This window comes from Pithys albifrons, chromosome 1 (genome assembly GCF_047495875.1).
Source record: "Pithys albifrons albifrons isolate INPA30051 chromosome 1, PitAlb_v1, whole genome shotgun sequence".
NCBI classification, from domain to species: domain Eukaryota; kingdom Metazoa; phylum Chordata; class Aves; order Passeriformes; family Thamnophilidae; genus Pithys; species Pithys albifrons.
In genome coordinates this window covers 121,806,943-121,833,094 of record NC_092458.1, presented here as the reverse complement: position 1 = coordinate 121,833,094, position 26,152 = coordinate 121,806,943, and the positions used below count along the sequence as shown (strand labels likewise).

Genomic DNA, 26,152 nt, shown 5'->3' with positions numbered 1-26,152 from the left:
GAGGAAATGGCCACAAGCTGCACCAAGGGAGGGTCAGGCTGGACATCAGGAAGAATTTCTTCACTGAAAGGGTGGTCAAGCATTGGAAATGCTGTCCAGGGATGTGGTGAAGTCACAATTTCTAGAAGTGTTCAAGGAATGACAGGATGTGGCACTCAGTGCTCCGGTCTAGTTCATAAGGTGGTCAAAGGTTGGACTTGATGATCTTGGAGGTCTCTTCCAATCTCAATGATTTGACGATTCTGCCTCTTTCACTGGCCTTCAGTGGAGACCCAGTCAGGCTTATTATTGTCCTAAAGACAGGTATCTATTACAGCAACTCCTCTCCAGGAATCCAGAATGTTCATGCAGGTTATATACAACATCAGAGTGAAACCACTTTTCCCACAGCTGCCTCAGAACACTGCCCTGCGCAGAGGGGTGCTGGTGATGCGCCACGGGGAAAGAGTTGACCAGGTCTTTGGCAAAGCTTGGCTTCAGCAGTGCTTCACTGCAGATGGTGAGTAAGGTAACAGAAGGATCTTATCAAACCAGAACTAATTAACCTCCATAATAGGTACAAAAGATTAAATCTACTAAACACTGACAGAAAGCAGTGAGTAGCATTGCAAGTCAGGCCCAGCACTGCTTTGACCTGAACATAACCAGGTCATAATGTCCTAAAGGCCTTCATGTTTATGCTCAATAAACTCTGCAGACAAACAAAGCTCTCGTGCTGCTGACAGAAATGTGTCTCACTGACAGATGAACAAATCACAAGACCATGTTCACCACCACTTGTTGCGCAAGGTGGTGATTGTCAGACCCTCCCACCTTCCCATGCCTGAGTCAGAGTTATGTCTGTTGTTCAGAGTCACAGTACGTCACTAGACCAGCCTGGGGAAGATGAGCAAGAGCAGTCTGTGGTGAAAATGAAATGTCAGCACTGACCTGAATTAAAATCTAAATTTCCTGGCCCTCTCTCTCTCTCTCAAAACAAACAAACAAACCAAAAAAAAAAAAAAAGAAAAAGAAAAAGGAAAAAAAAAAGTACCTATGTTTCCAGGTGAAGAAAACTGACCCAGAACAGGGAAGTGTGTATCAGAAGGAAGGAGGGAAACAAGAAGGTAGTAGGAGTTCACAAGTGAGAGATTTACGAGGAAAGTCACAGCTTTGCTATGCTGGAGATTCCCCATGGTTAGTGTGTAACATTCACAAGAGATAAGGAGGGTGGGTACCTTCTGGCTGCATAATCAATGCTTTGCTTTCATTTTACTTCAGTTGAAATGCTGGGGCTTCATCATTCTGGCAATGGTAAAAGAATATAGATAGGGACTGGATTTTTTTTCACTTGAGTGCCACAAAGCCAGATTCTTATGATTTCCTCTTCTCTCACTCTTCCTCCCCATTTGCTCCTTCCAAGCTGGCAGAAGAGCTGCTATTCTGTTGGGACAGGTGACTTTCCAAGCCAGTGTTGTGACTTTAAAATATGAACCCTTTGAAGTAATAGCACCAAGTATTTTTCATCAGTAAGACACTGTCTCTGTCTGCAGTACTAACATAATACAGCTGCTGCCTCCCTTGTGCCACAGAAAAATGTCCCACCTCTTTTTAGGAAAATACTACAGAGCAGATCTGAACTTCCCCTCTGCTCTGCCAAAACGGAAAGACAGCATGAAGCACTTTGAAAATGATCCTCCTTTATCTTGCTGTGGCATTTTCCAGTCAAGACTTATAGGTAAGCTGGGTAATATACTACTGCAACTTTAAGGGTTCAGGAAGCAGGCTGCCATCATCTGCCAAAGCTCATATTGGCTTCCTACCAGTACTCACTGAGGTAATACTTCTCTGTAGGCAACTGCTTCAAGACCTTAAATAGTAAAACAGAAAACACAGCTGGCTGCTCGTCTTTGAGACTCACCTTGCCAGTTCCTGGCAAAGAAAGTTGGAAGAGAGAAGCCACAACACTACCTGTGCCCTGCTGCTTGTCTGCAAGGGATTAATGGCTTGTGCAGTTGAGGAGTGAAGGGTCTGGCCAGAGCAAGCAGCTTCATGATCAGCAAAGTGTGGTCACAAGGAGCTGGTGGATGGGTGGTGTGGGTTAGTCTGACTCAATTCACTCACCAGATGAAGTTTGTGCTCCCTGAGTGAGGTGCCTGACTGTGACAGCACCAGTCTGGTGCAAATGCTTGGCTCTGATGGTTCAGATGTAGAGGGACAGCCAAATGCTTAACTGCTGTTTGCAGGTTTGGAGTGACTCTTCCATGATTATTGTTCCAACACTCATTTTAAACTTTCTATTTTCACCAGAATGAGCTTTTCAGTGAGCTCAATCAGCAGGTAATGTGAAAAAATTAATAGAAAGGGACTGTCAATGTCTCTCATGTTGATGAAAGTACGAAGTTCCAAGCTGTTTCTTTTTCAGGAAGTAATTTGTAGTAGTTTCTCATCTATCATACCTGGCTGTTCCCATCCAGGGGAAGCTCTGCTGGACCAGGAGGTGATAGTCAGCTACGTGTTCTCCTCACCTGCCCTCCGCTGTGTACAGACAGCTCAACACGTGCTGCAGGGTAAGGCATCAAACCCAGCCAGGTGCTTCTGCCACAGTAAAAATGTCTTCATCAAACATCTGTGAAGTCTCTGAGATAGGTGAATAAAAAGATTTTGTGGTCACTTGTGGTTATCTTTAAGCAGGGAAGACGAGGTGTTTTTGACTTGCTGGTAACGCAGGCAGCAACAAACCTGCTGCTGTGTGTGCAGCCTGGGGGATACAATCCCACTGACTCTGGTCCTCACTGGTTAATCTAATCTTGTATGAAACAGAGGTGTTTCACATCAGGTTGAATTCAACATTAGTAGCTGCTCATCAAATCACCCCTGTCACCTTCTCCAGGAAATATTTTGAGCCAAAAGGCACATGTTTCCAGTGCTCTGAAGAACCTGAATCAGGGAAGACAGATTTCTCCCTTTCTTTTGCAAACTAAGCTTTATTAATGCCTTCATACTGCAGAACTTCATTCCATCTCTTTCTCCCCCTTCCATTATCTCTCTTCTTTTTTCATTTCCTGCCCCTCTTAAAAAATAAAAAAAAAAATAGTGTGTCTTTTGACAAGAGAACTCCATTTCTAACACTGTTGGACAATTTACTGCCCCACTGAGGAACACTGAGAAAAATGCTGTATAAAAACTGTAAAAACATTTCTTGCTTAAAGTTTATTCAGGTTGCAACATTACTGAGGGTTTTTTTTCTTCTAGCAGAGCTACACAAGAGAGCGTCAGAAATTATGATGATTATGATAATAATCATAATATAATAATTTGAAGTGCATTAACATTAGTCATACAAGAATATAATGGTGGTTTCCTTTAGTCATCACGATCCTCTTTTGTTCGACACTAAGTAATTTGTTTTCTTTAATGAAAGTACTGCAGCAAACAAGAGAGAATGTATAGCCTGAATGTAGCACTTTGAGTGTACCTTTCTCTAAAGATACATTTCTTGTTCTTGCAGGTCTTAAATTAAATCAAAAAGTCCAAATCAGGGTGGAGCCAGGTCTGTTTGAATGGACCAAGTGGGAAGCAAGCAAAGTAATCCCTAACTTCATGACCGTGGCTGATCTGGCAGGGGCATCTTACAACATAGATACAAATTACAGGTAATTGCTCCATATCTAGCTGATAAAGTTGTGGGGGTTTTTTCCAATGAGGTATCTTATCTATTTATATGTTATAAATCATTACACACGTGCAAAGATGAGGTGATTCTGATCAAATTCTGTGCACCCCAGGGCAGAGCCATGCAGGGTTTGGGAGAGTGATGAGCCTGACATGAGCCAGCTGTCCCGGTTTTTGGGACAGCCGGGATAACAGCTTGTCACTGTAAGTGATGTTTGAGAGGTTGTTTTTTTTTCTGTTTAAGTTGCCTAAAGATTAATACTGTGCTCAGCAAGGACTTTTTGGGGCCCTCATAACTTGGTGTGGTGAGAGGTGAAGCCTTTTCTGCACACTTGCAAACCACAGCGTGGCAGGAAATCATAAGCCTCCAATTCAGTCTAGCTCCTCATCTTGCTCTCAAACCAGGCTGCTCTGTGTTTGCAGTGCACAGCCAGATCCAGGAAACTACTCAGCTGATAAAAGCAAAGTACCTCTGGGATTTCCCACATATTCAAGAAGGGGGGGAAAGGAAACTTCTTATGTCTTAATGCATTTCTTACAGACAAGCAAGTATCCTCATTTGAGATTGCATGAAGGAACAAAATCCTTCATTTTCTTGGAGCATAGGGTTTTCTGGTGTGTTTTTTTTTTCCACCATCAGACTCTTACCCTAGTTTGTTTGGTTTTTTGTCTGTTTTTTTTTTTTCTGTACAAAATTACTTGCCTCAAAAGAAAGCGTGCAAATGGACAGCAGCGGGAAGTTCAGAGGAGAAGCTCTGAGCCAGTGCTCACTACAGTGTTCAAACCCCTCACAGCTCACTCAGGTCAGGGGGAAAAGGGAGTGGAGGAACTATAGACTTGCACGTATGATGCCAGTTTTTGCCCATCACATGCTGGGCTAAAAATCCTCAAGTCCCAGGATCTGACTTTACCATAGTCACCCATGCAAATTACAACCTTCAACTAGGTTGAGTCCCTGGTTGTTCCCTGTCACCAGTGGACCATATCCAAATTCTTCTGTTTCCAGTGCCACTAAGAGGCAACGTGAGAGGTGCTGAAATATTTGCTGCCCATGTGCTGTGTGCTGAGGTGAAACCACCCTGAGGTTCACTGCACCAGCTGCAGATACCCACAAGCTGGGTGCCTGGGCTGGGATGGTTATCTAGCAGCCTTCTTGATGGTGGAAAGAAGAGGATTCCCAAGATTTTCCAGCTCAGATAGTGCATATCGGACACTAAGGATACCATGAATTTCCCTCTGAAGGAGCTTATTTAAGCCCATTGACCTTGCTAGATGCTTGAGTTGCAGGCAGCTGTGGTGGGGTGGGATTAAGTCTGCCTCACTCTTCTCACACTCTCACAGAAGCCGCAGTTGGCAGGTGCTCCCTGTCCCAAAGCAGGATAAGCTCTGCCTTGGCTGTTCCTGCTTTTAAAGACTGACAGACACTGTATGAGCTGCTTATTTCTTTCCTCTTCATCCTCTGCATGGAGGACAGAACTTTCCCTCTTCACAACGGCCTTTTGCAGTCTGTTATCATGTCCTTCCTCAGCCACTCCTCTGAGCTGCACCCTTCCTGTCCTCCCCTGTGGACTGTGCTTTCTGGAACCCTCTTCACAGCTGCTCTCTGGATTTTTGCTTCTTGATCCTCACCTCACCTGTCCTGTAGCACTCAGAGCTGGACACAGCACTCTCAGTGAGATCTTAGTCTGGCCTGAGCACTCCTGTTGGTATTTAGCCTGGAGACCACCTGGGCTGGTGCTGGAGATGCTCAGTTCTGATGCAGGACAGCTGTTTAACAACATGATTGATACTGAAGAGGCAAAGGTGCCAACAGGACAACACATTAAAAAAACCCTTGCAGCTCTGCCAAAATAGAGACTAGAATGGAATCTAGAATTGTCTGATCTAGCCAATATTAATATTAGTTTTTACCTATTTTCTACTTCTGCCATTTGTGACAACTTAATGTACCAAGGATCCACCTGTGGAAGAACACCATGAGACCACACCTCGCTGCAATGTATTAATCTAATCTCATTCCTGCCTGATCACTGAATAAGGAGACAGTCAAATCAGGGTGAGGGGGACAGTTGTTTGTAGAAAAAAAGATTTAACATCCTGTATTGTATCACAACACACGGCTAAGGATTTGCCAGCTGTAGCAGTGAACACTTCCCATTCCTGGAGAAGACAAACTAAGAGGATGACATGAAAAACTGGAAGTGAGTTTTCGGAGGTTTTATTCTCTTGCCAAGAAGCTCTGATTTAAGCATCAGCCAAGTGGGTAGATGTCAAAGACTGGTGAGATACAGCAAGTGACTCAGTCCTGCTGCCTTTTTTGTCTGTCCTGCAGCTCTGGAAAGGCTGCCAGGGTCTCCCATCAGTGGGAGTCTGGTGTTTCCAGCCACCAACCCTTGGCACCACCAGCCACTGCACATCAGGGGAGTCCTGCAAACTCTTCCCTGCTGCTGCTGCACTGGAGCAGTCCCCAGGCCTCCTACAGGGGCTGGGCAGAGCTGGTGTCCTGGAAGCTGCTGTGGAACACTGGGACAGGTCTGTGCAGGGGGAATGTTGTCCATTGACCCAAGCCCCACTTGTCCTGTGGGGCTGTGCTGATTCACAGCAGTTTGAAGGCCTGACAATTATTATTTTAAAATATTTATTCATAGCTGGAAGAGCCCTGGTATATAAAAGAAGAAATATCTGGTATCAGCAAAAGTGCTCAGATACTTAGGATCCATTCCCCTGGAAACAATATTTTTTTAACTCTAGGAGTCAAAGTCTTTACTATCCATTTGACCAGGGGAAACCTAACACTCCAGGCAAGCTGAGCTAACAGTATGTCAGCCAAGTCAGTAGCCAGACCTTTTATCCAAGTGCCTTTTCTCTGGTGTAGTCATCAGTGGTGCTAACAGTGTCCCAGTATGTATGTAGATTAACATATATTTGTGATTATACTGTCAGGGGTATCTTCCCACTCTCTTCTCTGGTGCCGTCAGAAAGTTATGAAGACTATGTAAGCAGAAGCTCTGCAGTCATAAAGCAGATCATCACTGCCTGCCCCAGCAAAGGTAAACGTTTCAGATCTTTGTATATTCTGTCAGTCACTTTCAGAAACAGGAACTGGCGGAGATTTGCCAACAGAATCACATTTAATGTTGAGTCGTTGGTACTGCACAAAGCATAAGGTAGTCTCAGTGCATGTCCTGAGCTACACAGAAGTAAAATACTTGCAATTTGTGAGGTAGAAATTAAAAAAAAAAGTAAAATTAAACAGAGACAGTAGGGTAGTAAATAGGAAGAGTCTGCTTTTTTCTTGGTCCTTCTGCGTTGGGTTGTAGCTCAGCAAAAGATAATACACTTTTCTGGAAAGCTTTTTTCTTTTTCACTAGCACATGCCTTCTCTCACTAGCTGGCATGATACGACACACCAGATTTTTTTCTGCCCAATACAATACACTCTGCCACATTATCCAAAAGGTCTGCAGAGATGGGCAGCCCCAAAAGCACACCATACCCATCTGTTGTTGGGGAACCTGACAGTGCTGCAGCTTCCTTACTAACTTTTCTTGCTTTTTCTGGTGTACCAGGTGTCATCCTCATTGTGGGCCATGGCTCTTCCCTGGCATCTCTCACCTGGCCTCTGATAGGGCTCCCCAACAGAGACAGCAGTGCCTTTGCCCAGATGGTACGGAAGGTAAGAAGACTTTTTTGCATCAGGAAGCTTTTGTTTTATTGTACTTATAATAAGGAGTCTGATTATCCAGTGAGACATGTAACCACGTGCCAATACCAATGACATCATGTTTCTCATTCCAAAGGGAACCTCATGCAGTTTTAGCAAAGCACTGGCGTCATGAGTGTAACCTGCAGTTACATCCAGTGAGTCACTCTTTAGGAAGCTGAGTGTTTTTCAAGGCACTGTCAGTGCTCAGCTACAGAATGATGTGGAAAAGGGGTTTTCCTGCCAGTTTCACAAGTGGGGCCTGTGTTTGAGACTTGGTCACCAAGGTTTCTGTTTGCTTTGTGTCTTATCCCCACTGGCAGAATTCTTCAGCCCAGTTTTCCTTACCATCTACCTTGGTATGACCCGCCAGGGAATTCAGTCTCTAGATCTGTTTTTACTACTACTGTCAATGCATAAGAAAGGGTGGGTTTATTTTGATCATCAAACCCAAGTGTGAATGTGGGGTGATGACACAAGTTCACTTTTCACCCTTCAAGCCTCCAGTCCAGTTTTAGTTCATTTCAGAAGAGACAGCATATACGGGTCTGTTCTCTTCTGTAGCCAAGGCTGCCCTTCCTGCCAAAGCAATGATCCTCCTGGGTAACTCTGCTGGTAACTTCTCTCCTAGATCCCTTCACTGGGAATGTGTTTCTGTGAAGAACTGAAAGAAGAGAACAAATGGCAGATGGTCAACCCACCAGTGAAGACATTAACCCATGGAGCAAACGCAGCATTTAACTGGAGAAATACTATTGTGGAAGATTAAAAGGTTGGCTCTGCCTTTGCAATTGTCAAAAATGAGCCAAAGGAGGGTTATGGTTCAGCACAGTCCAGTGATGCATCCAGAAGACACACAGAGGGTGGGAATTGCCTTCTCTGAGTTGTCAAAGCACAGAAAAACACTTCTGAGTTTGGTGCCTGAGTTTTTTTATTTTGGTGACTGAGTTTTGTTTTTATTTTGGTGACTGAGAAGGAGGAACCTATGAACTGGCATTCAAGTGACAAATAACACTCTGGTGGTGAGGAAAGTATCTTTTAACCTTTTCTGAGAGTACATATGTGGATAAATAGATATCTAACTACCTGATTCTAAATTCCATGGCAAAAGGCACAGAAGTGGACAATGCTGTGTTTTCAAGACCAAACTACATGCAGCAAGAATTTCTCCTTTTTTTTGTTATTTTTCTTTTCATGCACTTGGATACTTTTAAACAAAATTGGGACTGAAACAAAGTTAGTGGATTTCCTGTTTACTCCATCAGTTCTCTGAGAGCAAATACCACACTGACTATTTACCTCTACTACACGAAGGGAGTCCATTTTCTATCACAGCAGCTCCTCATTCAGCAATACTCAAGTGACCCATATTGCAAAAGGGTCTAAATAGCTCCTTTCTGAAGAAAATTAAACCAATTGCTTTACTGTTACTGTTACAAAAGTGTGTTTCTGTACTGGTGACAAAACCATGTCATGAGCAGCTCTTAAGTCTGAACCCTTCCTGAGATGGCACTTGCAGGACAACAGCTTTGCTTTGTACTGTTTCATGCCAAATTGTATAATGGTGACAACACCTCCTGGATGGGTCACCCAAAATGTCTCTGTAGCTCTTCTCTGGGTGGTTTGTTTAATTAAGAGAATGTAGACCTGAAATCTTATGCACAAAGAGGAAAATGCCTTTCCACAGCCTGTTTTTCTTTCTAATTTTCATTTCTAGTTATCAGATAACTACCTCCAGGAGAGCACAAATGTTTTCATTTTCACTCCTCACTGCCTGCTCCTATTTGACATCTCTCTGCAGGCATAAAATCAGACGTAGGAGGAGCCTGGTCCAGTTCCTTCATGGCTTCTCATCTGGAAAGGACGTATTGTGTTGTTCTCCTGAACCAGGCCCTGCTGCCACTTACCTCTATGTTATCTCAGGAAAGTAAAATATTTATTGTTGGTTTTCTCTCTGCTTGGGTCTGTTCCTTAGGAGAATGAATTCTCTTGGGTGATTTGTAGCTAGAATGGTGGGATTTGTGAGAGTGGGGAGTAGGGAGGTGCTATTATTCTTATTAGATTTTATTTTGCTTTTAATTTTGCGTTTTTTGCGTAAATATATAAGCTTTTCTGTTGTAAGTTCTTTACAGAGAGAGTGCTCAGGCATTGGAATGGGCTGCCCAGAGAGGGGGTGGATTCCCCATCCCTGGAGGTTTTTAAACTGAGATTGGATGTGGCATTGAGTGCCATGATCTGGTAAATGGACTGGAGTTGGACCAAGGGTTGGACTTGATGATCTTGGAGGTCTTTTCCAACCCAATTGATCGATTCTATGATTCTAAGTTTAGTTATAGTTTTTTTCTCTTTCCCTCAGGGTTGGGGGAGTCCCTTTGACTCTCTGCTGGGTCAACCTAACAAACCCATCCAGCATTCTGTCTTCGGGGCTGAGAGGTGTCTGACAAGCACCTTTATCTGTGGGTGTAGAGTTTTCACTATCTCAGTCATTCGCCTGAAATGATTCATTCTGACTTTCCAGCTCCGGTGAAGTTGCCTGAGCTCTTGATTTTCTGGCAGTTCCATGATTTTAAAGTGAAAATCAAATGTCCCAAGGTCAAGACAGGAGGCGTTTAAATGTCAGGGAGTGTAACGAAGGACACAGGACTGCATTGCTGGTTGCAGCTTGAGCTCAGGAGATGGGTGGCTACAAGATGCAGTCCCAGAAAATGATAAAATCACCAAATGCCATCACAGCCTGTTCTTCATCAGGGTAAGCAGGATGCCATGCAGCACTGAGAGGATTGTGGCTTGGTTACTTCTCACATCTCATCCCAGCACACACTTGCTGTAAGCCAAGTGGGGCAGGTGTAGTGAGAATGTTTTGCTCTGAGCCCCAAAGGTGATGTCCAGGCTCTTCCAGGGTCATCAGGGAGGGCAGTGAGTCAGAAGTCTAGCTGAGAAAGGGCCACATGATACAAGAAAATCAGCATGTAGGAGAAGAGCAAGGTGATGAGGGAAGGAAAAACATCTCAGCCACTGGAGAAGCCACAAGTGAGGATCTCTCATTGCAACACCTTCTCCCTCAGGCTGGGTGGGGCTGGCCAACCTGACCTTTCGTTGGTGTAAACCAGCCCCTTTAGGTGCTCTTCCCTTTCCAAGTAATCAGTCCAAGTGTCGAACTGTGGATGACCTTATTTAACTGCCAGTAGTAACTACTTTTGCTGGCACAGTGGGTGGTACAGTCTGTGGATGCAGTCCATTGATTTTGTACGTCTGCTGCATTGATTGTATCTGAAAAAGTGAACAGAGACATAAAAAATAACCAGTGATCAAATACCTTGAAAATCTGTCAGATGCTACACTGATTTCAAAAGGTGTTTATCCTTTTCCACGTAATGTACTGGAATAACACAGAATGAGAATTGCAATCCTGGAACAGAATACTGAAATAACATATAGCTTTATTCAGGACCAGGCATAACAAAGATGAGAAATTTACCTTCCCTTGATGATCTAAAATGTCTTTGTTATTTAGTAAATCCCATAGCTCTCTATGTTTTCCTGCAGGGCAATGAGAGTGGCATGGTGCCCACACCTGGCCCTGGTCATGGCATGTCTCCAGTTGCTCCCGGGAGGTTTGAGTAATGCTCCAGATTCATGGAGGAAGGGAAGGAAATATTCCTGCTCCTCCAATGACACTTCATGAGAGTAGGGCATGATGGCACCCTGCCCACCTGGGAACAGAGACAGAGGGAGGTGAGCCCTGTGCTCCTCTTGGGCACGACTCACCTGCCTGCAGGGTATGTATGGAGTTTGCATTTACTGACAAGGAAAATGAAACTTCCTTCAGGGACAGGAGTTTTCAAAGCCACTTAAAAGACTCGTCATTCTTACAGCATTAGTGGAATAAAATTTTATGTGCTTTCATGAGAAAATTTCCTCTCTCTTTTCAGAAATTTTGTGAGGGATTTTTTCCTAGGCATTTTCTTATATATTAATCCTAGATTGTGCTGCAAACACGAGTTTGGGTTAAGAATATGGGTCTTCTTTTAAAATAACAAAATAAGATACCAAGTGACATCTCTCCCTTCACCCAATGGCATCAGAAATATTGTTAAGGTGGGTCTGTTTTGAAAACTAAGAACAGCATCATCTCCTTTCTTGTATCAGATTTCCTACACTGCTGCCATGGTGTACAAAATAGTAATGAAATATTTCTCTTTGCTTTTCAATCTTTTTAGTCTGCAGAGAATGTTACTAAAATCCAGTTCACAGCACTGTGATGCTATTACTGTCCATCAAGCTTCTTTCCATAATGAGTGTGTGCAGCTCCCAAGAGACAGGGGAGGGAAGGGGAGGGGAGGGGAGAAGGACATGGCTGAGGGAAGGTTTCTCTGTCTCTTACAGGTGTGGGTATGGAGGAAGGTTTCAATCAGTTCACCCAATCTGGGCACCAAATCAAGAGCCCACAGGGCATGAACAATACTTTTGACAAGCTAAATATGTTTAACAGGCAGGTCACTAAAACACTTGAACTAAAATCCCACTGTGCTTTAATTTTTTTCAACACAGATGCACTCCAGTGAAGTTTATTTCAGTGAAAGAAAGGAACTGAACTTCAGAGGATGTGGGAAAGAGGGTTTGAGGACTTAAGTATTCTCTTGGGGTGGTTTCTAATCCAGACACCACTGAGCTAAGTAGGTGAGGACAAATGCTTAATCAAACTACTGTATTCAGGTTATAAAGACTTCTTCATTTCTAGTGTTCCATTCAATTGAACAGAGAGAACAGGCAGCACACACAGGACTCCACCAGAACTATCTAAGTCTTAGGAATGAAGGGGCAAGAAAAGCTCCTGTACTCACAAGGACCCTGCTTTTGGCTTCCCATGTGAGCACAGATTCACCTCTAAGCCCCCTTTAAGATCAGAGCTGAAAGTATAACTTAAACACACAAGGTTTCTTAGTTGTGCAATATAGTGCTTAGGAGAGAGAGAGAGGGAGAATTACTAATGTGCTGTGTACATAATATGAGACTAATCACTAAACACAGGGGAAATGAAGAAAATGTCCTCGGAAGCTTCAAATCTGGTTTTTTATTAAGCAAAAGAAATAGGAAATTATTATTTTCCAGTTTCTTGGGGTTTTTACTCTACTTCTAAAAATAGATGTTGCTTTACTCCATTACAGTTTTCTTTAATTGGATCTATTTCATTACAAAATTATTTACTTTAATAGATACTTTTAGTACTGCCTTTAGACTCTGAATGTTCTCTTCATAACTTAAAAGTGAAAACATAAGTTCTTTGGATAAAGACATACAGTGAAGTTGATCTATAGTGACACTTTGTTGGAAAATACAACCTTCACATTTACATGACTAAGTAAGATCTGGTGTGATTGAGGGATGGGGAGGAGGATCAGCAATATTTTTAGACAACAATGCTCCTTCCACACCCTTTGAAAGGAGAATACCACCAAAATTTACTACTTCTAGGCAGAAGAGCTTGGAGAATCACTTGCATCCAATTCTTCTGAAAAGCAAGATGACAAAATTTTTGTGTATGTTCCAATATTGATTTTTCCAAAGTTTTTTCCTTATTCTAACATTAATATTAGTGCAAGGAAAATGTGCAGTTCTGCTGACCCAGAGAAGTCGATATTTCTATGCACTTTGCACAATTTTGAGTCTCAAGTAAGGAGTAAAGCAGTTGAGTGGATTTTTTGACTGGTGGTTTCCAAAAGGAGCAAATCATTTTCTCGGGAGCACTTTGTAACATAGAGACTTTCCGACATTCTTGGCTTTCCCTGACTGTATTCCAGACAGGATGCATTGCTTTTTCAGGAACACCACTGGAGGTCACTCGTGTACTAACAAACAGCCCAGTGTTGCAGGGAAAGAGAGAATATAAACTACCCAAAAAAGGATCTCAGCTGGACTCGATGACCGTAAAAGGAAGTAAGCTAGGAAATACGTTATGCAGATATTCCTCAAATTTACAGTTGATTATATTAAGACTAAAAGTAAACTAATTAATGTTTTAATTTAAAATAAACCAAAACCCAGAAAAAGAAAAAACAAACACCAGAACATTAGCAAGACAACTTTCTTTTGGATGTAGCTACAATAACAATGGAAATGCAGCACAACAATTTGCCAGGGAAAAAAAAAAAGAGGAAAAGAGAAATCATATAAAAATACTTGCAGATAGACAACCGTGAAAAGAAATCACAAAAAAATTACATTTAAGACAGAAGAGCAAAGATTGCATGGGAGTTTTCTCACAAGAAGTCATAAACTATTTATATCATATTTCATTCTGTGATATGACTTATTTCACTACCTCTGCTTTCTGTTAATCCATGTTTAGCACCAACTTCCAAACATCTGAACATATCTTTGCTGAAATTGAGTGTGTGTGGGGATTCTGTGCCTCTGCCCCCTCAGGTGAGGCCCCATCTGCAGAGCTGCTCCAGCCCTGGGGCAGGTTCAAATGATCTTGCAGGTCTTTTCCAACCCAATCGATTCTATGATTCTATGATTCTATGATTCTATGAGACAGTGGGGAAAAAAACTTTCCATGTTGGAGTGGTCAGGTCTTGTAATATGTGTCCCAGGAAGGTGGTGGGGTCACTGTCTCTGGAAGTGTTCCTGGGGTGTCTGGATGTGGCCTTCGTGGACATGGATTAGGGGTGATTGTGGTGGTGCTGGATGTTCCCTGCGGTCTCTTCCAGCCTTGGTGTTCCCGTGGCTCTGGGATTGCCCCGTGTCCAACACTGCCCAGGTGACCCCGTGGTGACTGAGACTGGAACTGCCCAATTCCTCACCCAGAAGGACACACTGGAAAGCCTTTTCCTTAACTATACTTTGCCTGTAAAGATTTCCTTCTTTAAGAAAGGAAAAAAGAGAAAATCCCTGTGTGATTGTATTGTACTGGTTTACTTGCAGGGTGGGTGGGGGTGTTTTGGTACCCACTGATTTTTTTTTGTTGTTTTGTCTCTTTGTTGCCCCTGTTTCCTCCTTATCTTTTCCCTTCCCTTTCCCTTTTCCTATTGTGGGTGCCAATTGTATACATATAATTGCGTTTAGAAATATACATATATATATACACACACACACACGCACACACACACACATATATATATATACACACTGACTTAACTCAGTCTCTTTCAAGCCTTTTCCCCCTTTTTTTTTATTTTTTCTCTGCTTTGAGGAGTGGGGGGAGAAGGGGGAGTGGGTGGCTCAGGGCTGGGAGGCCAGAATGAAACCAAGACACCATACCATTTCTTTGGCAGCAAAAGGTGCACCAAATAGTAACACCACAAATGTGTGTGTGTGTGAATTTGAAAAAATTCTAGGCAAGAACATTAAAAAAAATAATACAGCTTTCTTTTTCTATCAGCCCGTGACCTCCACGAGATAGGAGGTTCCCATCACAAAAAGGCTGCCAGAATAGAAATTCCTTCTTTCTGACTGCAGGACTGGATAGGGGAATTCTGCACAATGCAGTACATCTACACTGGCCAAGCACAGCAGTGCCTGTTAAATGAAGAAAAAAAAATTTGGAGAGAGTAGAGCCTTGGACTTTTCATTTTAGCTTTATTTTGATGGTGTTGTGGGTTCTTTTCCCTCAGAAGTGCCTGAAGGTGCCTGAGGGGGTGAAAGGGTGGGAAAGGCAGGAGTCAGGGGTGGGGGGGCAGGAACTGGACAGGGGTCTGGGGGTACCTGGGGTGTGGGGAGCAGGTCTGGGAATGTTGAGGAGTGGGGAGCAGGTCTGGGGGTACCTGGGGTGTGGGGAGCGGGTCTGGGGGTACCCAAGGTGTGGGGAGTGGGTCTGGGGATGTTGGGGTGTGGAGAGTGGTTTTCCTGGGGACCTGGGTCTCTGCCCCTGCCTCTGTCCCCTGCTCTCTGGAGCCATCAGAATCTGCTGCCTGTGCCGACCCCTGGGGAGCAGGGTGAGGGTTCTGCAGGAGCTGTGGGTACTTGGGGTTGCCCCAGATGGTGTGGATGGTGGTGTGTTTCCAGTTCTCCTGAGACAGCTCTTGGTGAGTGTTGCATCCCTCTTGGAACAACTCCAGGTCTCCTCTGATGCTGACTTCCCCTTTGGGACAACTCTGGGTCTCCTCTGACTTCCCCTTTGGGTAACATTGGGTGTCCTCTGACTTCCCACCAGGACAGCTCCTGCTTAGTGGCGCCTTCCCACTGGCAAAGCATTTTGTCACTGTCATCTTCTACTTGGGACAGCTCTTCGTCTCTCTTGCCTTCCAGGTGGGACAGCTCTTGGACTTTCATGTCTACCCCTGAGGAAGAGACCAGCGAGATCATTCTGTCACAGTGTCACCCCAGCACCACCATCATCACCCCTAAACCATGGTTGCCAGTTCCACATCCATCCCTGTGGCTGGGAACAGAGAATTGGCAAAGGAAAAGGAGCAACTCGGAACTGCTCCATGGGCAAATGCAAAAGAGTGACATACTGGGGAAAACTGAAACACAGTGGGACAGCTCACACAACTACAGCTCTCCAATGAAGGCTCATTAGGAAATGAAGGGCTTATTAGTAAAGACAGACTGGGCAAATTTGGAGGACAGTTTTCCTCTATTTGAAGAAGCAGCTTGAACACAAGGGACCGTTATTTATATGGACAACATCTTGGCCGAGAGCTCCTGAATCATGGAGAAATTAAGTGTGGCAGTGTGTTGGGAATTTGTTACAGAGCCTCTTCCTCACTCTCATAAGGTGACAGTGGCCTTCAATCAGCTTAAGGCAGGCACATGGTAAAGAAGGAACTTTGGACTGAGATGAAACACACCAAAAAACAAAACAAAACAACCTGAAACAAACAAAAATGTAGTAGTATACAGAAAGCAGAAGTGAAAATAGACTACAAAGAAAGAATTGAAAAACACTGCACTGGTGGATTAGGATAAAAAAATCAGTTTGAGTTCAAAGTGGAAAGGAGAGATTTAGGGCAACAAGAAGAAATTCTACAGATGCACAAACAGCAGCCAAATAAAGGAGGAAAATGGAGGCCTGTGATGGTGAAAGCCAAGCAGTGCCTTTGTCTTCACAAGCAAGACCTCCAAGGCTCTGTGCCCAGAGGCAGGTTCAACAAAAAGAACAACTACCAAGAATGGGAGAAGATTAAAACTTGGTTGTAATAATGCCAAGCTCATGGGTTCAATCCCCTATGTGGGTCATTGACTTAAGAGTTGGACTCGATGATCCCTGTGGGTCCCTTCCAACTCAGAATAGTCTGTGATTAAGTTGTGAGGACACAGCTTCATGGCTTCATGAATGCAGAGTAATTCTGCACTGAATTGAACAACTGACTACCTGATACCTGGAATAATGTTGTAAGACTCTGAGACTATAAATAAAGATCCAAAGAGATACATTCCAGACAGAACAGTGACAGAAATGTTTATTCAAAGCATCTTAACTCAACCTTTTATGATTAAAAATACTGCAGGTTTACCAAACTAAATTATCTACTTTGAAACTTCCTTTTTTTTGGATCTTTGCCTTCAGTTGTATCCAGTTACTTTGTTTCCGCTGATTCAACCTCCTAAATCAGTAGTTTCTGTGGAAGAGAAGGAAAGGCAGGACATAGAGTTGGATTATAAAATACCAGAAAGTAATCCCAGTAACCTAATTCCAGGACTCTGCTCTCTACCTCAGTCCTTCTTTCCCATTGTCTTTCAATGCCAACACTTGAATTTAACTGTTTTACATTGTTTGTCAGAGGGCAGACAGACTCAGTACACACCCACTGACTGCAAACCAGCCCACGTGTAACTCTGGCAAAGCCCAAGGATGTCTCCTAGTTAGATGATATCATAAGGAATGCAGACCAAGAAGGATGGAGTATCTGTATGGAACTTAAATGACAGTAATGGGGCAGAGAATACAATGCTGCAAGAAAACAGATTTTGTGACATCTGCTCTTCACAGGATGTATATTTCCTTCGTATCATTTGCTCTTCCTATAACTTAATCTTGCTAGACAGAAAGACAAGAGCAACAGTGTGTTGTATAAATAATTATGGATGCAGACCTACGCTGGAAAAAAATAGGTAAAATTGTCCAATTTCTTGTTCTGGAAGTTTGTCACATTGCTCTATTTTCAGGCATTGGTCTCTGCCTCTGTTCTGTATCTGACAGGTACCTGGGTTCATTTGTGCTTAAAAAGAACCCCTAAAAAAACTAATGGGGAAACCAGAATAACTTTGTTGTGGTAGGCCAGAAAATTCATTAGCATCAAGTTCAGTCCAAATGGGTATTTCAGCCCAATGGTCTTTGAGACAAACCAGGCTCAGTGCACTTTTGCCAAAGTCAAAGCAGAGCTATGCAGGAAACCTGCTGGGATTTCTGCTGGATCTGATCCAAGCCCAGGGATGCTGTAAGATGTCAGTCCTACACACCAGGTCAGCCAGCTGGATACTCTGCCCTGAAGCAGGAGAGCACCTTCAGAGATGAACACTGAGTGCAAATAAACTATGAAAACTACAAGAGCTGACCTAAATGTTTTGTGTATCCCTCCAGGCATTCTCACATGGTTCAATAGCCTTTCTGACCCCCATGGAGAGTGCTTTGCTTCACAGAGTCATAGAATCATAGAATCGATTGGGTTGGAAAAGACCTATGAGATCATCAAGTCCAACCCTTGGTCCAGCTCCAGTCCCTTTACCAGATCATGGCACTCAGTGCCATGGCCAAGCTCACCTTAAAAACCTCCAGGGATGGAGAATCCACCCCCTCTCTGGGCAGCCCATTCCAATGCCTGATTACTCTCTCTGGAAAGAATTTGTTTCTGATCTCCAACTTCAGTTTCCCCTGGCAGAGCTTGAGCCCATCGTGCCCCCTTGTCCTGTTGCTGAGTGCCTGGGAGAAGAGACCAATCCCCACCTGGCCAGAACTTCCCTTCAGGTAGTTCTAGACAGTGCTGAGGTCACCTCTGAGCCTCCTCTTCTCCAGGCTAAACACCCCCAGCTCCCTCAGCCTCTCCCCACAGCACTTGTGCTCCACTCCCTTCTCCAGCCTCGTTGCTCTTCTCTGGACCCACTCCAGCCCCTCAAGATCTTTCCTGACCTGAGGGGCCCAGAACTGAACACAACACTCAAGGTGTGGCCTCACCAATGCAGAGTACAGGGGCAGGATCACTGCCCTGGGCCTGCTGGCCATGCTATTTTTGATACAGGCCAGGATCCCATTGGCCTTCTTGGCCACCTGGGCACACTGTTGGCTCCTGTTGAGCTTCCTGTCCCTCAGTCCCCCCAGGTCCCTCTGCCTGGCTGCTCTCCAGCCACTCTGTGCCCAGCCTGGAGCGCTGCAGGGGGTTGGTGTGGCCAAAGGGCAGGACCTGCACTTGGTCTTGTTGAACTTCATCCCATTGCAATCAGCCCATCTCTCAAGTCTACCCAGATCCCTCTGCAGACTCACAGTTTACCTCTCTAGAGGACTGTCCCCCTTATCAAAGGCAGAGGTTCCCATGGTGTCTCAGCAGTACCAGGACTTAACCTGATTGACCTACATCATTTCAAACCTGATTGCTAATTAAAGACTGAGCATACATGCCCCAATTCCCACCTTGATCCTCCGGAGCTTCATTTACTTCTTCCTCTCTTCTTTCCTCCTCTTCCTCTCCGGCATCTCTTGCTGGGCTCAAACCCTCACTGGGTTCATGAACAGAGGGCTCAACATCCCTGCCCTCAGCAGACTCCCCAGTGACTGAAACAAGAGAAATGTGAAATACCAAAGAAAACTAATGTTACAAATGTGCATTAGACTTTCATTTTCATGCAGCAGCTACAAACTCCTACTGAAGTCTGCAGTCATTAAACACATGAGAAATCCCACAAAATGTTCTCTAATTCCTTACAATCACGTTTGTATCATACAGACTAAAATGACTCACAGTTGCATCTCATTATGCTTGATCAGATAAAACAGATGTATACCTATTGTGCAGTTTGGGAACAGGCTTGGAAGTTCTGAACATTCAATACATGGAAAATCACAGGACAAACAAAACAAAACAAAGCCAAACACAAAAACCCTCTCACACCACTTGATATAAAACCTAAAAAACCAGTCCCAATAGTCACAGCAAGGAACTTCCAGAGGTCCAGCAGAACAAACCTGCAATTGATGGCATTTGCTCCTCTCCAGTTGTTGCTGCTGCTGCTCCCGCCAGGGAGGCTTCTCTGGGAGATGGGGGCTTTTCATCCTGGGGAGTCCAGGGTGATAATTTGGTAATTTCTGATGCCTTCCATTTTGGTTCAACAGGTAATGAGGCTTCCTCCTCTTCTTCTCCCTCTTTTTCCTACAAGAGAACTCACAAAATCCAGTATCTCATCCTAGAGGTATTGGGGGAGTAACTAAAGTGATGGTTTTGTGTACTAAAACCTCCTTATCTGGGTTCAAAATGGCAATGCCTTTTAAAATCATTTTTACTGGTGGAGGAACTTCAGCAGCCACAAATCTGGGACAAGAACTACACTCTGAACCTTAATGAAGTCAGTTGACTGTTACTAATAATCATTACTTGCCAAGTTTTCTTTCTTTAAGGCAAAATTTTGTCTCTCCCTTAAACAGAATGGCTGGGAGGGGCCTCAATTCTGGCTCCTCTTCAGTGCCTGCAAAGGAGACCTGGTAGATGCTGCACTGTCTGTGTCACACAGGAACAGCATTGAAGAACAGCTGCTTCTGCCTCAATCTTTGCCTGGGGAAGACCTCTGAAAGCAATAAAGTACTGCACAAAGCTTGTAGTTTTGAAAGTTGAAGATAATTTTTTTTATTTAAAAGACCATGCTTGATTTTATCCAAATGTGAAGGAGTCTTACAATGGAATCATTACCTGGATTCCCACCTAATTTCTTTGATTTTTTTTAAAATGCGTTTTGTTCTGCAATTACTTCAGCTAAAGCAAGAGGGAAAAATTTAATCTTACTTCAGTGTCAGCACTATCCCTTGCTTTCTACATCTAATCCAACAGTTCCCAAACGAACTGAAGATACTACAGACACATCACTTTGGATACTCCTATCATTGTTATAATTCAATCAAGGATCTTGCTTTTGGCCAAAAAAGGCAAAACAGTCTCCAAGCTTTGTAAATATCTCTCAGTATTGATAATATTGTGCTAATTTTTATTATATAATAGATATAATAGATACATTATAATTATTTTGTCCTTATCTTAAGAAATAGTTACAGTGTGGAGGGATTGAGTAAGGGGAACTAGTGTGTCAGACTACAAGCTCTAAGCTGAAATGTGGCATATTTTCTTAAAACCAAAACAGTAATATTAAGATATAGTTCTTATTTCTATATGTATTTTGCATCATATCAATCAGAAATGTTTCAAAACATTCATGCAGTAAGGAAAAAACCCAGCTGCTCCCTAGAACTATTAGAAGCTGTAGATATTAAGCTCCAATACAATATGGGATTTATTTCCAAAACATGAATCTGCTGGAAATCACCATTTGTATGCACAGCAGCTCAGAAATACAAGGATACATATTTTTCATTGTTTTATGGTGTTCAGAACAAAGTCAAATACAGGTTAAATGTACACACAAATGCATCTGCATTATTCTGTGATTTGAAACTTCACATATTTTCCTTCTCCTAAACTTTAAGAAGAAATGATTCATATCTGCAAGCACTGCAAAATCACACCTTGTACTTGTCCAAGCTTAGACAGTAGAGAAGGTGAAGAAAAAACCCAAAATGAAAAACCTAACTTAGTTCTTGAGAATGCACAAGTTTCCACCCTTCTTTAGCTGGTAAGATCTACTTTGACATCAGTGTCTACAGGGCGTTTTATTGATTACTCAACAATTTATTTGTTTTACTGAGTTTGCTGATATTCAGTATCATTTTACCTGCTCTAATTGTATGTATTCACCATGCTGCTCACATCCAAAATCAAAGATGTATTTGCCACGACCTAAAGGCTGCATAAAGATACAAAAAAGTCAGCAGAACTAAACAGTCCATTCTAAGCATAGAAATGTAAAATATCCTTTGCTATAAAACCCACAACAGGCAATAGCAAAGTAGTTTGAAAGAAAAGTTGCAGAGAAACTTGGCATTGAGTTTTACAGATTAATTCAGTTTTATGTGTAACAATTATGGCACAAAAAATACTATGGAAAATCAGGAGCTTGGGTACTTAAATTTTAAGTGGAAACAGATCATATTAAGGCAATTCCATGTGAACTGTTCACATGAATAGAGTTTTGCTGCACACTTACCTTTCCATTGGAAAACCTGCCCCTAAATCTATGGTTTAGGTGGATAAGTTCGCCTGGTCCTTCCTGGATTCCATTTACCCAGCGACCAACATACTTAGATCCTGTGTCTTTATAGACATATGTACCTTGCCCATGCCTAAGGAGAAAAGAATAATTTTGCTTTATATCACTGAATATTAAGAATTTATCATGTTCTTGTATTTAAGATATTAAGCTGTTATATTTAAGGTATTAAACTGTATTAATTAAGGAGCTGAAGTTCCTCAAGCTGGACTGAATTGCCAAAGTTATCCTTGGACTTTATTTGCTGCAGTCAGACATGCTTTGCAAAATAATATTTGCTTTTTACTGCCATTGGGTGACTTGAAACATCCCTCTAAGAATGAAACAAACCTCTTGTGGTTAAACCATTCTCCAGTGTAGGTGTCACCATTTGCATATGTGTATTCTCCATGGCCCTGTCTCAGGTCATCCACCCAGTCTCCTGTAATGACAAAAGGACACAAACAGTGTGAGACGTGGTTTATTTCACTGTGTGATAAAGTGGTCAGTTGATAAAGTTAGCACACAATTCTTAGAGAAGGAAAAGAAAGCTGTGACACCACTATGGCACCTCACTATTCCTTATTCCTTTCCTTACTCTAAACCCTTGCTCTTTTCTCATCAGTCTGTCCCTCTCCACTCATATTTATGCAGCTGCCTGACCTCCATTTCCACTTGACCATCATGGCCTGTTGCCATTATAGCTCTCCATTCATTATGAACACAGGAGGCCAAGTAACAACCTGGCCCTGTCTTTAAATTGGGTAATGTATAACAATTGCAGTACAATAAGGTGACATTTCCACACAAATGTAAAGAGGAATTTACTATAATTTGACTCATTTGCTAAAGTTGTCCTGTCAGAAACATGGCACTTAAAAGGATGCTAAATTGTGAGTCTTATATATTCTTCTATTCAAACTTAAAAAAATTAAAAATAAAAAGCACAGCTGCATATGCTGCCTCACAATATCCACGTCTTTTCTTGCCTAGTTTAGAAGGGAGGACAGAAAATATTGCCACTTGAAGCTTAGCTGATATTCAGAGTGTTTCAGGGACTCTCCTGCAAGCAGGGAAACAATGTGACTTTAATCTTCTTCAAACTTCAGAGATGGCCCAATCCCTGAGTCAGGGCTCTAAGAAGCAGACTATTTTCTTTAAGGATGGACCTAATAAACCCCCTAAAATACTTTATAGGGAACACATTTGTGGTTCAAACTATCGTTCAGGAATAAGGAGCTATACCCTTTTCTACCAGGATTCCAGTGATTTGTAAAAAAAACTTAATATTTCTCAGGACTTGGAACACCCCACTTTGAAGTAGGACATGACAAGAATTAACCACTACTAAACACCATAGCTCTCACAATAATAGATCATAAATTCCCATGAATACACCCCAAACTTCTCAGAGCTATTACTAAAGAAGGAATAGCAACAAGGTGTCTTGTAGAAAAGGCATTTTCTTAAAATACTACATTCAGAAACACAGACTCACAGACTATTCTGAGTTGGAAGGGACCCACAAGGATGTTCTCCAATTCAGTATCTCCTTGCATTCATGGGGAGGAGTGAGGGGGGAATGTGTCCTCTGGGTTACAGAAACCCTTGTACCTGTGCTCAGTGTTTTACCTGCATATTTCGATCCATCCGGATAAAAGAAGATCCCCTTGCCATGTTTTCTGTTTTGAAGATAGTTCCCAGTGTAGAGAGCACCGCCCTTAAACCTGTAGGTGCCCTGAAATGCATTTGGGACACACAGAACACCTGTCAGTCTCACCCTTGTTTCAACACATGAACTCACAGGATGGGGAAGCAGAAGCACAACCACAACCAGTGTCTTACTCTGCCGCTCCTCAGGCCGCGCTCATATTGCCCTTCGTAGGTGTCTCCATTGGGCAGAAGAGCTTTTCCATAGCCATGCCGTTCCCCTTCAGCATTGCGATCCCCATCGTATTCCTGCTCAAAAATGAGGGAAGAGAATCATAGAATCACAGAATCATAGAATCGATTGGGTTGGAAAAGACCTCTGAGATCATCAAGTCCAACCCTTGGTCCAACTCCAGTCCCTTTACCAGATCATGGCACTCAGTGCCATGGCCAATCTCAGTTGAAAACCTCCAGGGATGGAGAATCCACCCCCTCTCTGGGCAGCCCATTCCAATGCCTGATTACTCTCTCTGGAAAGAAATTGTTTCTGATCTCCAACTTAAATTTCCCCTGGCAGAGCTTGAGCCCATCGTGCCCCTTTGTCCTATTGCTGAGTGCCTGGGAGAAGAGACCAACCCCCACCTGGCCAGAACTTCCCTTCAGGTAGTTCTAGACAGTGATGAGGTCACCTCTGAGCCTCCTTCTCCAGGCTAAACATTCCCATCTCCCTCAGCCTCTCCCCATAGGACTTGTGCTCCACTCCCTTCTCCAGCCTCGTTGCTCTTCTCTGGCCCCGCTCCAGCCCCTCAAGATCTTTCCTGAACTGAGGGGGCCAGAACCGAACACAACACTCAAGGTGTGGCCTCACCAACGAAGAGTACAGGGGAAGGGTCACTGCCCTGGGCCTGCTGGCCACGGTATTTTTGATGGGGGAGGCGGCTGCACCTCCTTGATCTCACGGGATTAGAGGGAGGGAAGCAGGAGTTTGAGGGAAGGTGTCTGAGGGAAGATGCTCCAGCTCGGCGCGACTCACCCCCACCGTGCCTCACGGCCCGGCCAGCCCCGAGCCCCGCATTCCCGGGGATGTTGCCGTTCCCACGGGGTGTTCCCATTCCCGGGGGTGTTCCCATTCCCTCCCGCTGCCCCCGGCGCCGTCCTCGCCCCGCCTGACCCCGATGCCGGCTTCGGCCTCCTCGCCCTCCTCAAGCTCCTCCGAGTCCAGCTCCGACATGGCCGCGGCGCCGTCGCCGGGACAACCAGCGGGACAAACAGCGGGATCGGGACAACCACCGGGACAACGGCCGGGATCGGTGCAATCGCCGGGATCGGGACAACCGCCGGGACAACCAGCGGGATCGGGGCAACTGCCGGGTTCGGGGCAACTACTGGGGTCGGGAAAACCGCCGGGACAGCGGCCGGGATCGGAACAACGGCCGGCATTGGGACAGCCACGGGGACAACCACCGGGACAGCCGCCGGGTCCGCCCGCAGGGAGCCCGGGCTGGGCACATCTCATGGATATACATAAATATCCACACGGGGATCGTGTCGGGCTCCTCTTAGTGCTGCCTGACCACAGGTCGAGGAGCAAAGGTCATAAATTAACACGTAAGTCCCAGATCAGCGTGAGGAAGAACATGAGGGATGGTCTTACAATGCAGGAAATTCTCTGTATTCTGACCCGGCCTCAGCAGTGATGTGCATAGCTCTGATGGCCAAGTTCAGGTGTCTCAGACAGAACCTCTTGTACTGATACAATTAGAGATAAATCAGAGAAGGGCTCTCCTTCCTCAAAACACCAAGGAAAAAAGGGAGAGGCTCAGGAGGAAAAGGAGAGAAGCTAGACCATCACAACCCCATCAGCTGGTATCAATCAGCAATAATACCCCAAATTGAAAAGATTTGGTTTGTATTTTATGTCAGCTTTTTAATATTTTATTAAATAGAGCTGCAGTATTCAAAGCTAATCACTCTTTAAAGAGATATGATTTGCCTCAATGTAAGGTAGTGCGTTCTGATGATTTGCAGAGGAAAATGCCCTAAAACTCTGCCTTGGCTAAGGCTGATGACCACTGTATTCCAGTCCCTGCCTGCCTCCTGCAGATGCTGGGGACAGGCTCTTGCTGAAGGTGAGTTGTATTCCACTCCTCTGCAAACTGCAGCTGCACAGAGCCTGCAGGAGCTTGGCAGGAGTTGGGCAAATCACCATCATTTGCACAGTAATTTAATGGCCAAGGATTCACAAGAGCCAAGCTGGTGACATTTCTGAGGTATGCAGCAAAAGGAGTTCCAAGTGGTTGGAAAACGTGGTGGAGGTCACCTTAGACCCTGGGTCAAAGCTTTACCTCTCAAGCCAGAGGAAAACCAGAGTCATCTCTCTATAAGGATGCACCATATTCAGATAAGTTTTTCTGTTTTCATAGGTAGGAATCAAAATACCTCATCATCATCATCATCATCATGGCCAGGCTTTGCGAACAAAGATTTGGGAAGGGCTCTACCCACATGGGTGTGTCCTTCGAGCCTGCACAGTGTATTGTTTAGGTGAGGCACAGCATGAGTGGAAATGGCCCCACCCTTTAACTCCTAAGGTTCATCTGCCATGGCCGAGCAAGCCTGGACAGTGACAGTGAAGTCCTCAGGACTGTCTACATGCCCTGGTATTCCCAGGAGGTCTCCCATCCAAGTACTGACCGGGCCTGACCCTGCTGAGCTTCCGAGATATGACAGGATCGGGTGTCAGGGTGGCATTTAACTGCCTATCAAAATATCTGGTATTTAGATAATAAATAAACTATCGCTTCTATGGCATATGTGTCTTTTTTTTTTCAGTTGGGCAAAGATGAAAAAGGAAGA

The 26,152-nt window shown here is 44.0% G+C and overlaps 2 protein-coding genes across 10 annotated transcripts in view; one reads left to right on the top strand and one right to left on the bottom strand.

Annotated features, from left to right (window-relative positions):
- The window catches only part of UBASH3A (ubiquitin associated and SH3 domain containing A), a 28,917-nt gene extending 12,094 nt beyond the window's left edge, over positions 1–16,823 (top strand). Inside the window, exons 8-17 of one of the 8 annotated variants that reach the window (XR_011698745.1) lie at positions 391–499; positions 1,595–1,717; positions 2,457–2,549; positions 3,491–3,635; positions 6,598–6,704; positions 7,224–7,330; positions 7,989–8,129; positions 9,159–10,106; positions 10,904–11,136; positions 15,608–16,823. Coding sequence is in view for 4 of the 8 variants with exons in the window: in XM_071566403.1 (XP_071422504.1) it covers positions 391–499; positions 1,595–1,717; positions 2,457–2,549; positions 3,491–3,635; positions 6,598–6,704; positions 7,224–7,330; positions 7,989–8,126 (822 nt within the window). In the remaining 4 variants the exon portion in view is untranslated. Of the gene's footprint in view, positions 1–390; positions 500–1,594; positions 1,718–2,456; positions 2,550–3,490; positions 3,636–5,986; positions 6,705–7,223; positions 7,331–7,988; positions 8,788–9,158; positions 10,403–10,903; positions 11,225–11,340; positions 11,665–15,607 lie in introns of those variants that run through there. The other 7 variants (XR_011698746.1, XR_011698744.1, XR_011698743.1 and 4 more) reach the window with 7 other exon arrangements.
- Positions 16,750–24,600, bottom strand: RSPH1 (radial spoke head component 1). 2 transcript variants are annotated; one of them, XM_071566424.1, is made up of 9 exons: positions 24,468–24,600; positions 23,492–23,605; positions 23,279–23,384; positions 21,998–22,088; positions 21,605–21,740; positions 21,233–21,304; positions 19,482–19,665; positions 18,930–19,070; positions 16,750–16,923 (listed from the first exon to the last, which is right to left on the bottom strand). In XM_071566424.1, exons 1-9 carry the CDS (start codon positions 24,525–24,527, stop codon positions 16,901–16,903), a joined length of 927 nt encoding a protein of 308 aa, XP_071422525.1. In that variant the 5' UTR covers positions 24,528–24,600; the 3' UTR covers positions 16,750–16,900. The 2 variants fall into 2 exon arrangements, with proteins under 2 accessions (XP_071422525.1, XP_071422534.1); XM_071566433.1 differs by lacking the exon at positions 21,233–21,304.
- Positions 24,601–26,152: the final 1,552 nt, after the last annotated feature.

Coding starts and splice junctions, on each gene's coding strand:
- RSPH1 (XM_071566424.1), bottom strand. CDS start 24,527: ATGTCGGAGCTGGACTCGGAGGAGCTTGAGGAGGGCGAGGAGGCCGAA. Junction 23,606..24,467: donor AGGCCGAAGCCGGCATCGGG/GTCAGGCGGGGC, acceptor ATTTTTGAGCAG/GAATACGATGGGGATCGCAA. Junction 21,741..21,997: donor GAATGGTTTAACCACAAGAG/GTTTGTTTCATT, acceptor TTTTCTCCTTAG/GCATGGGCAAGGTACATATG.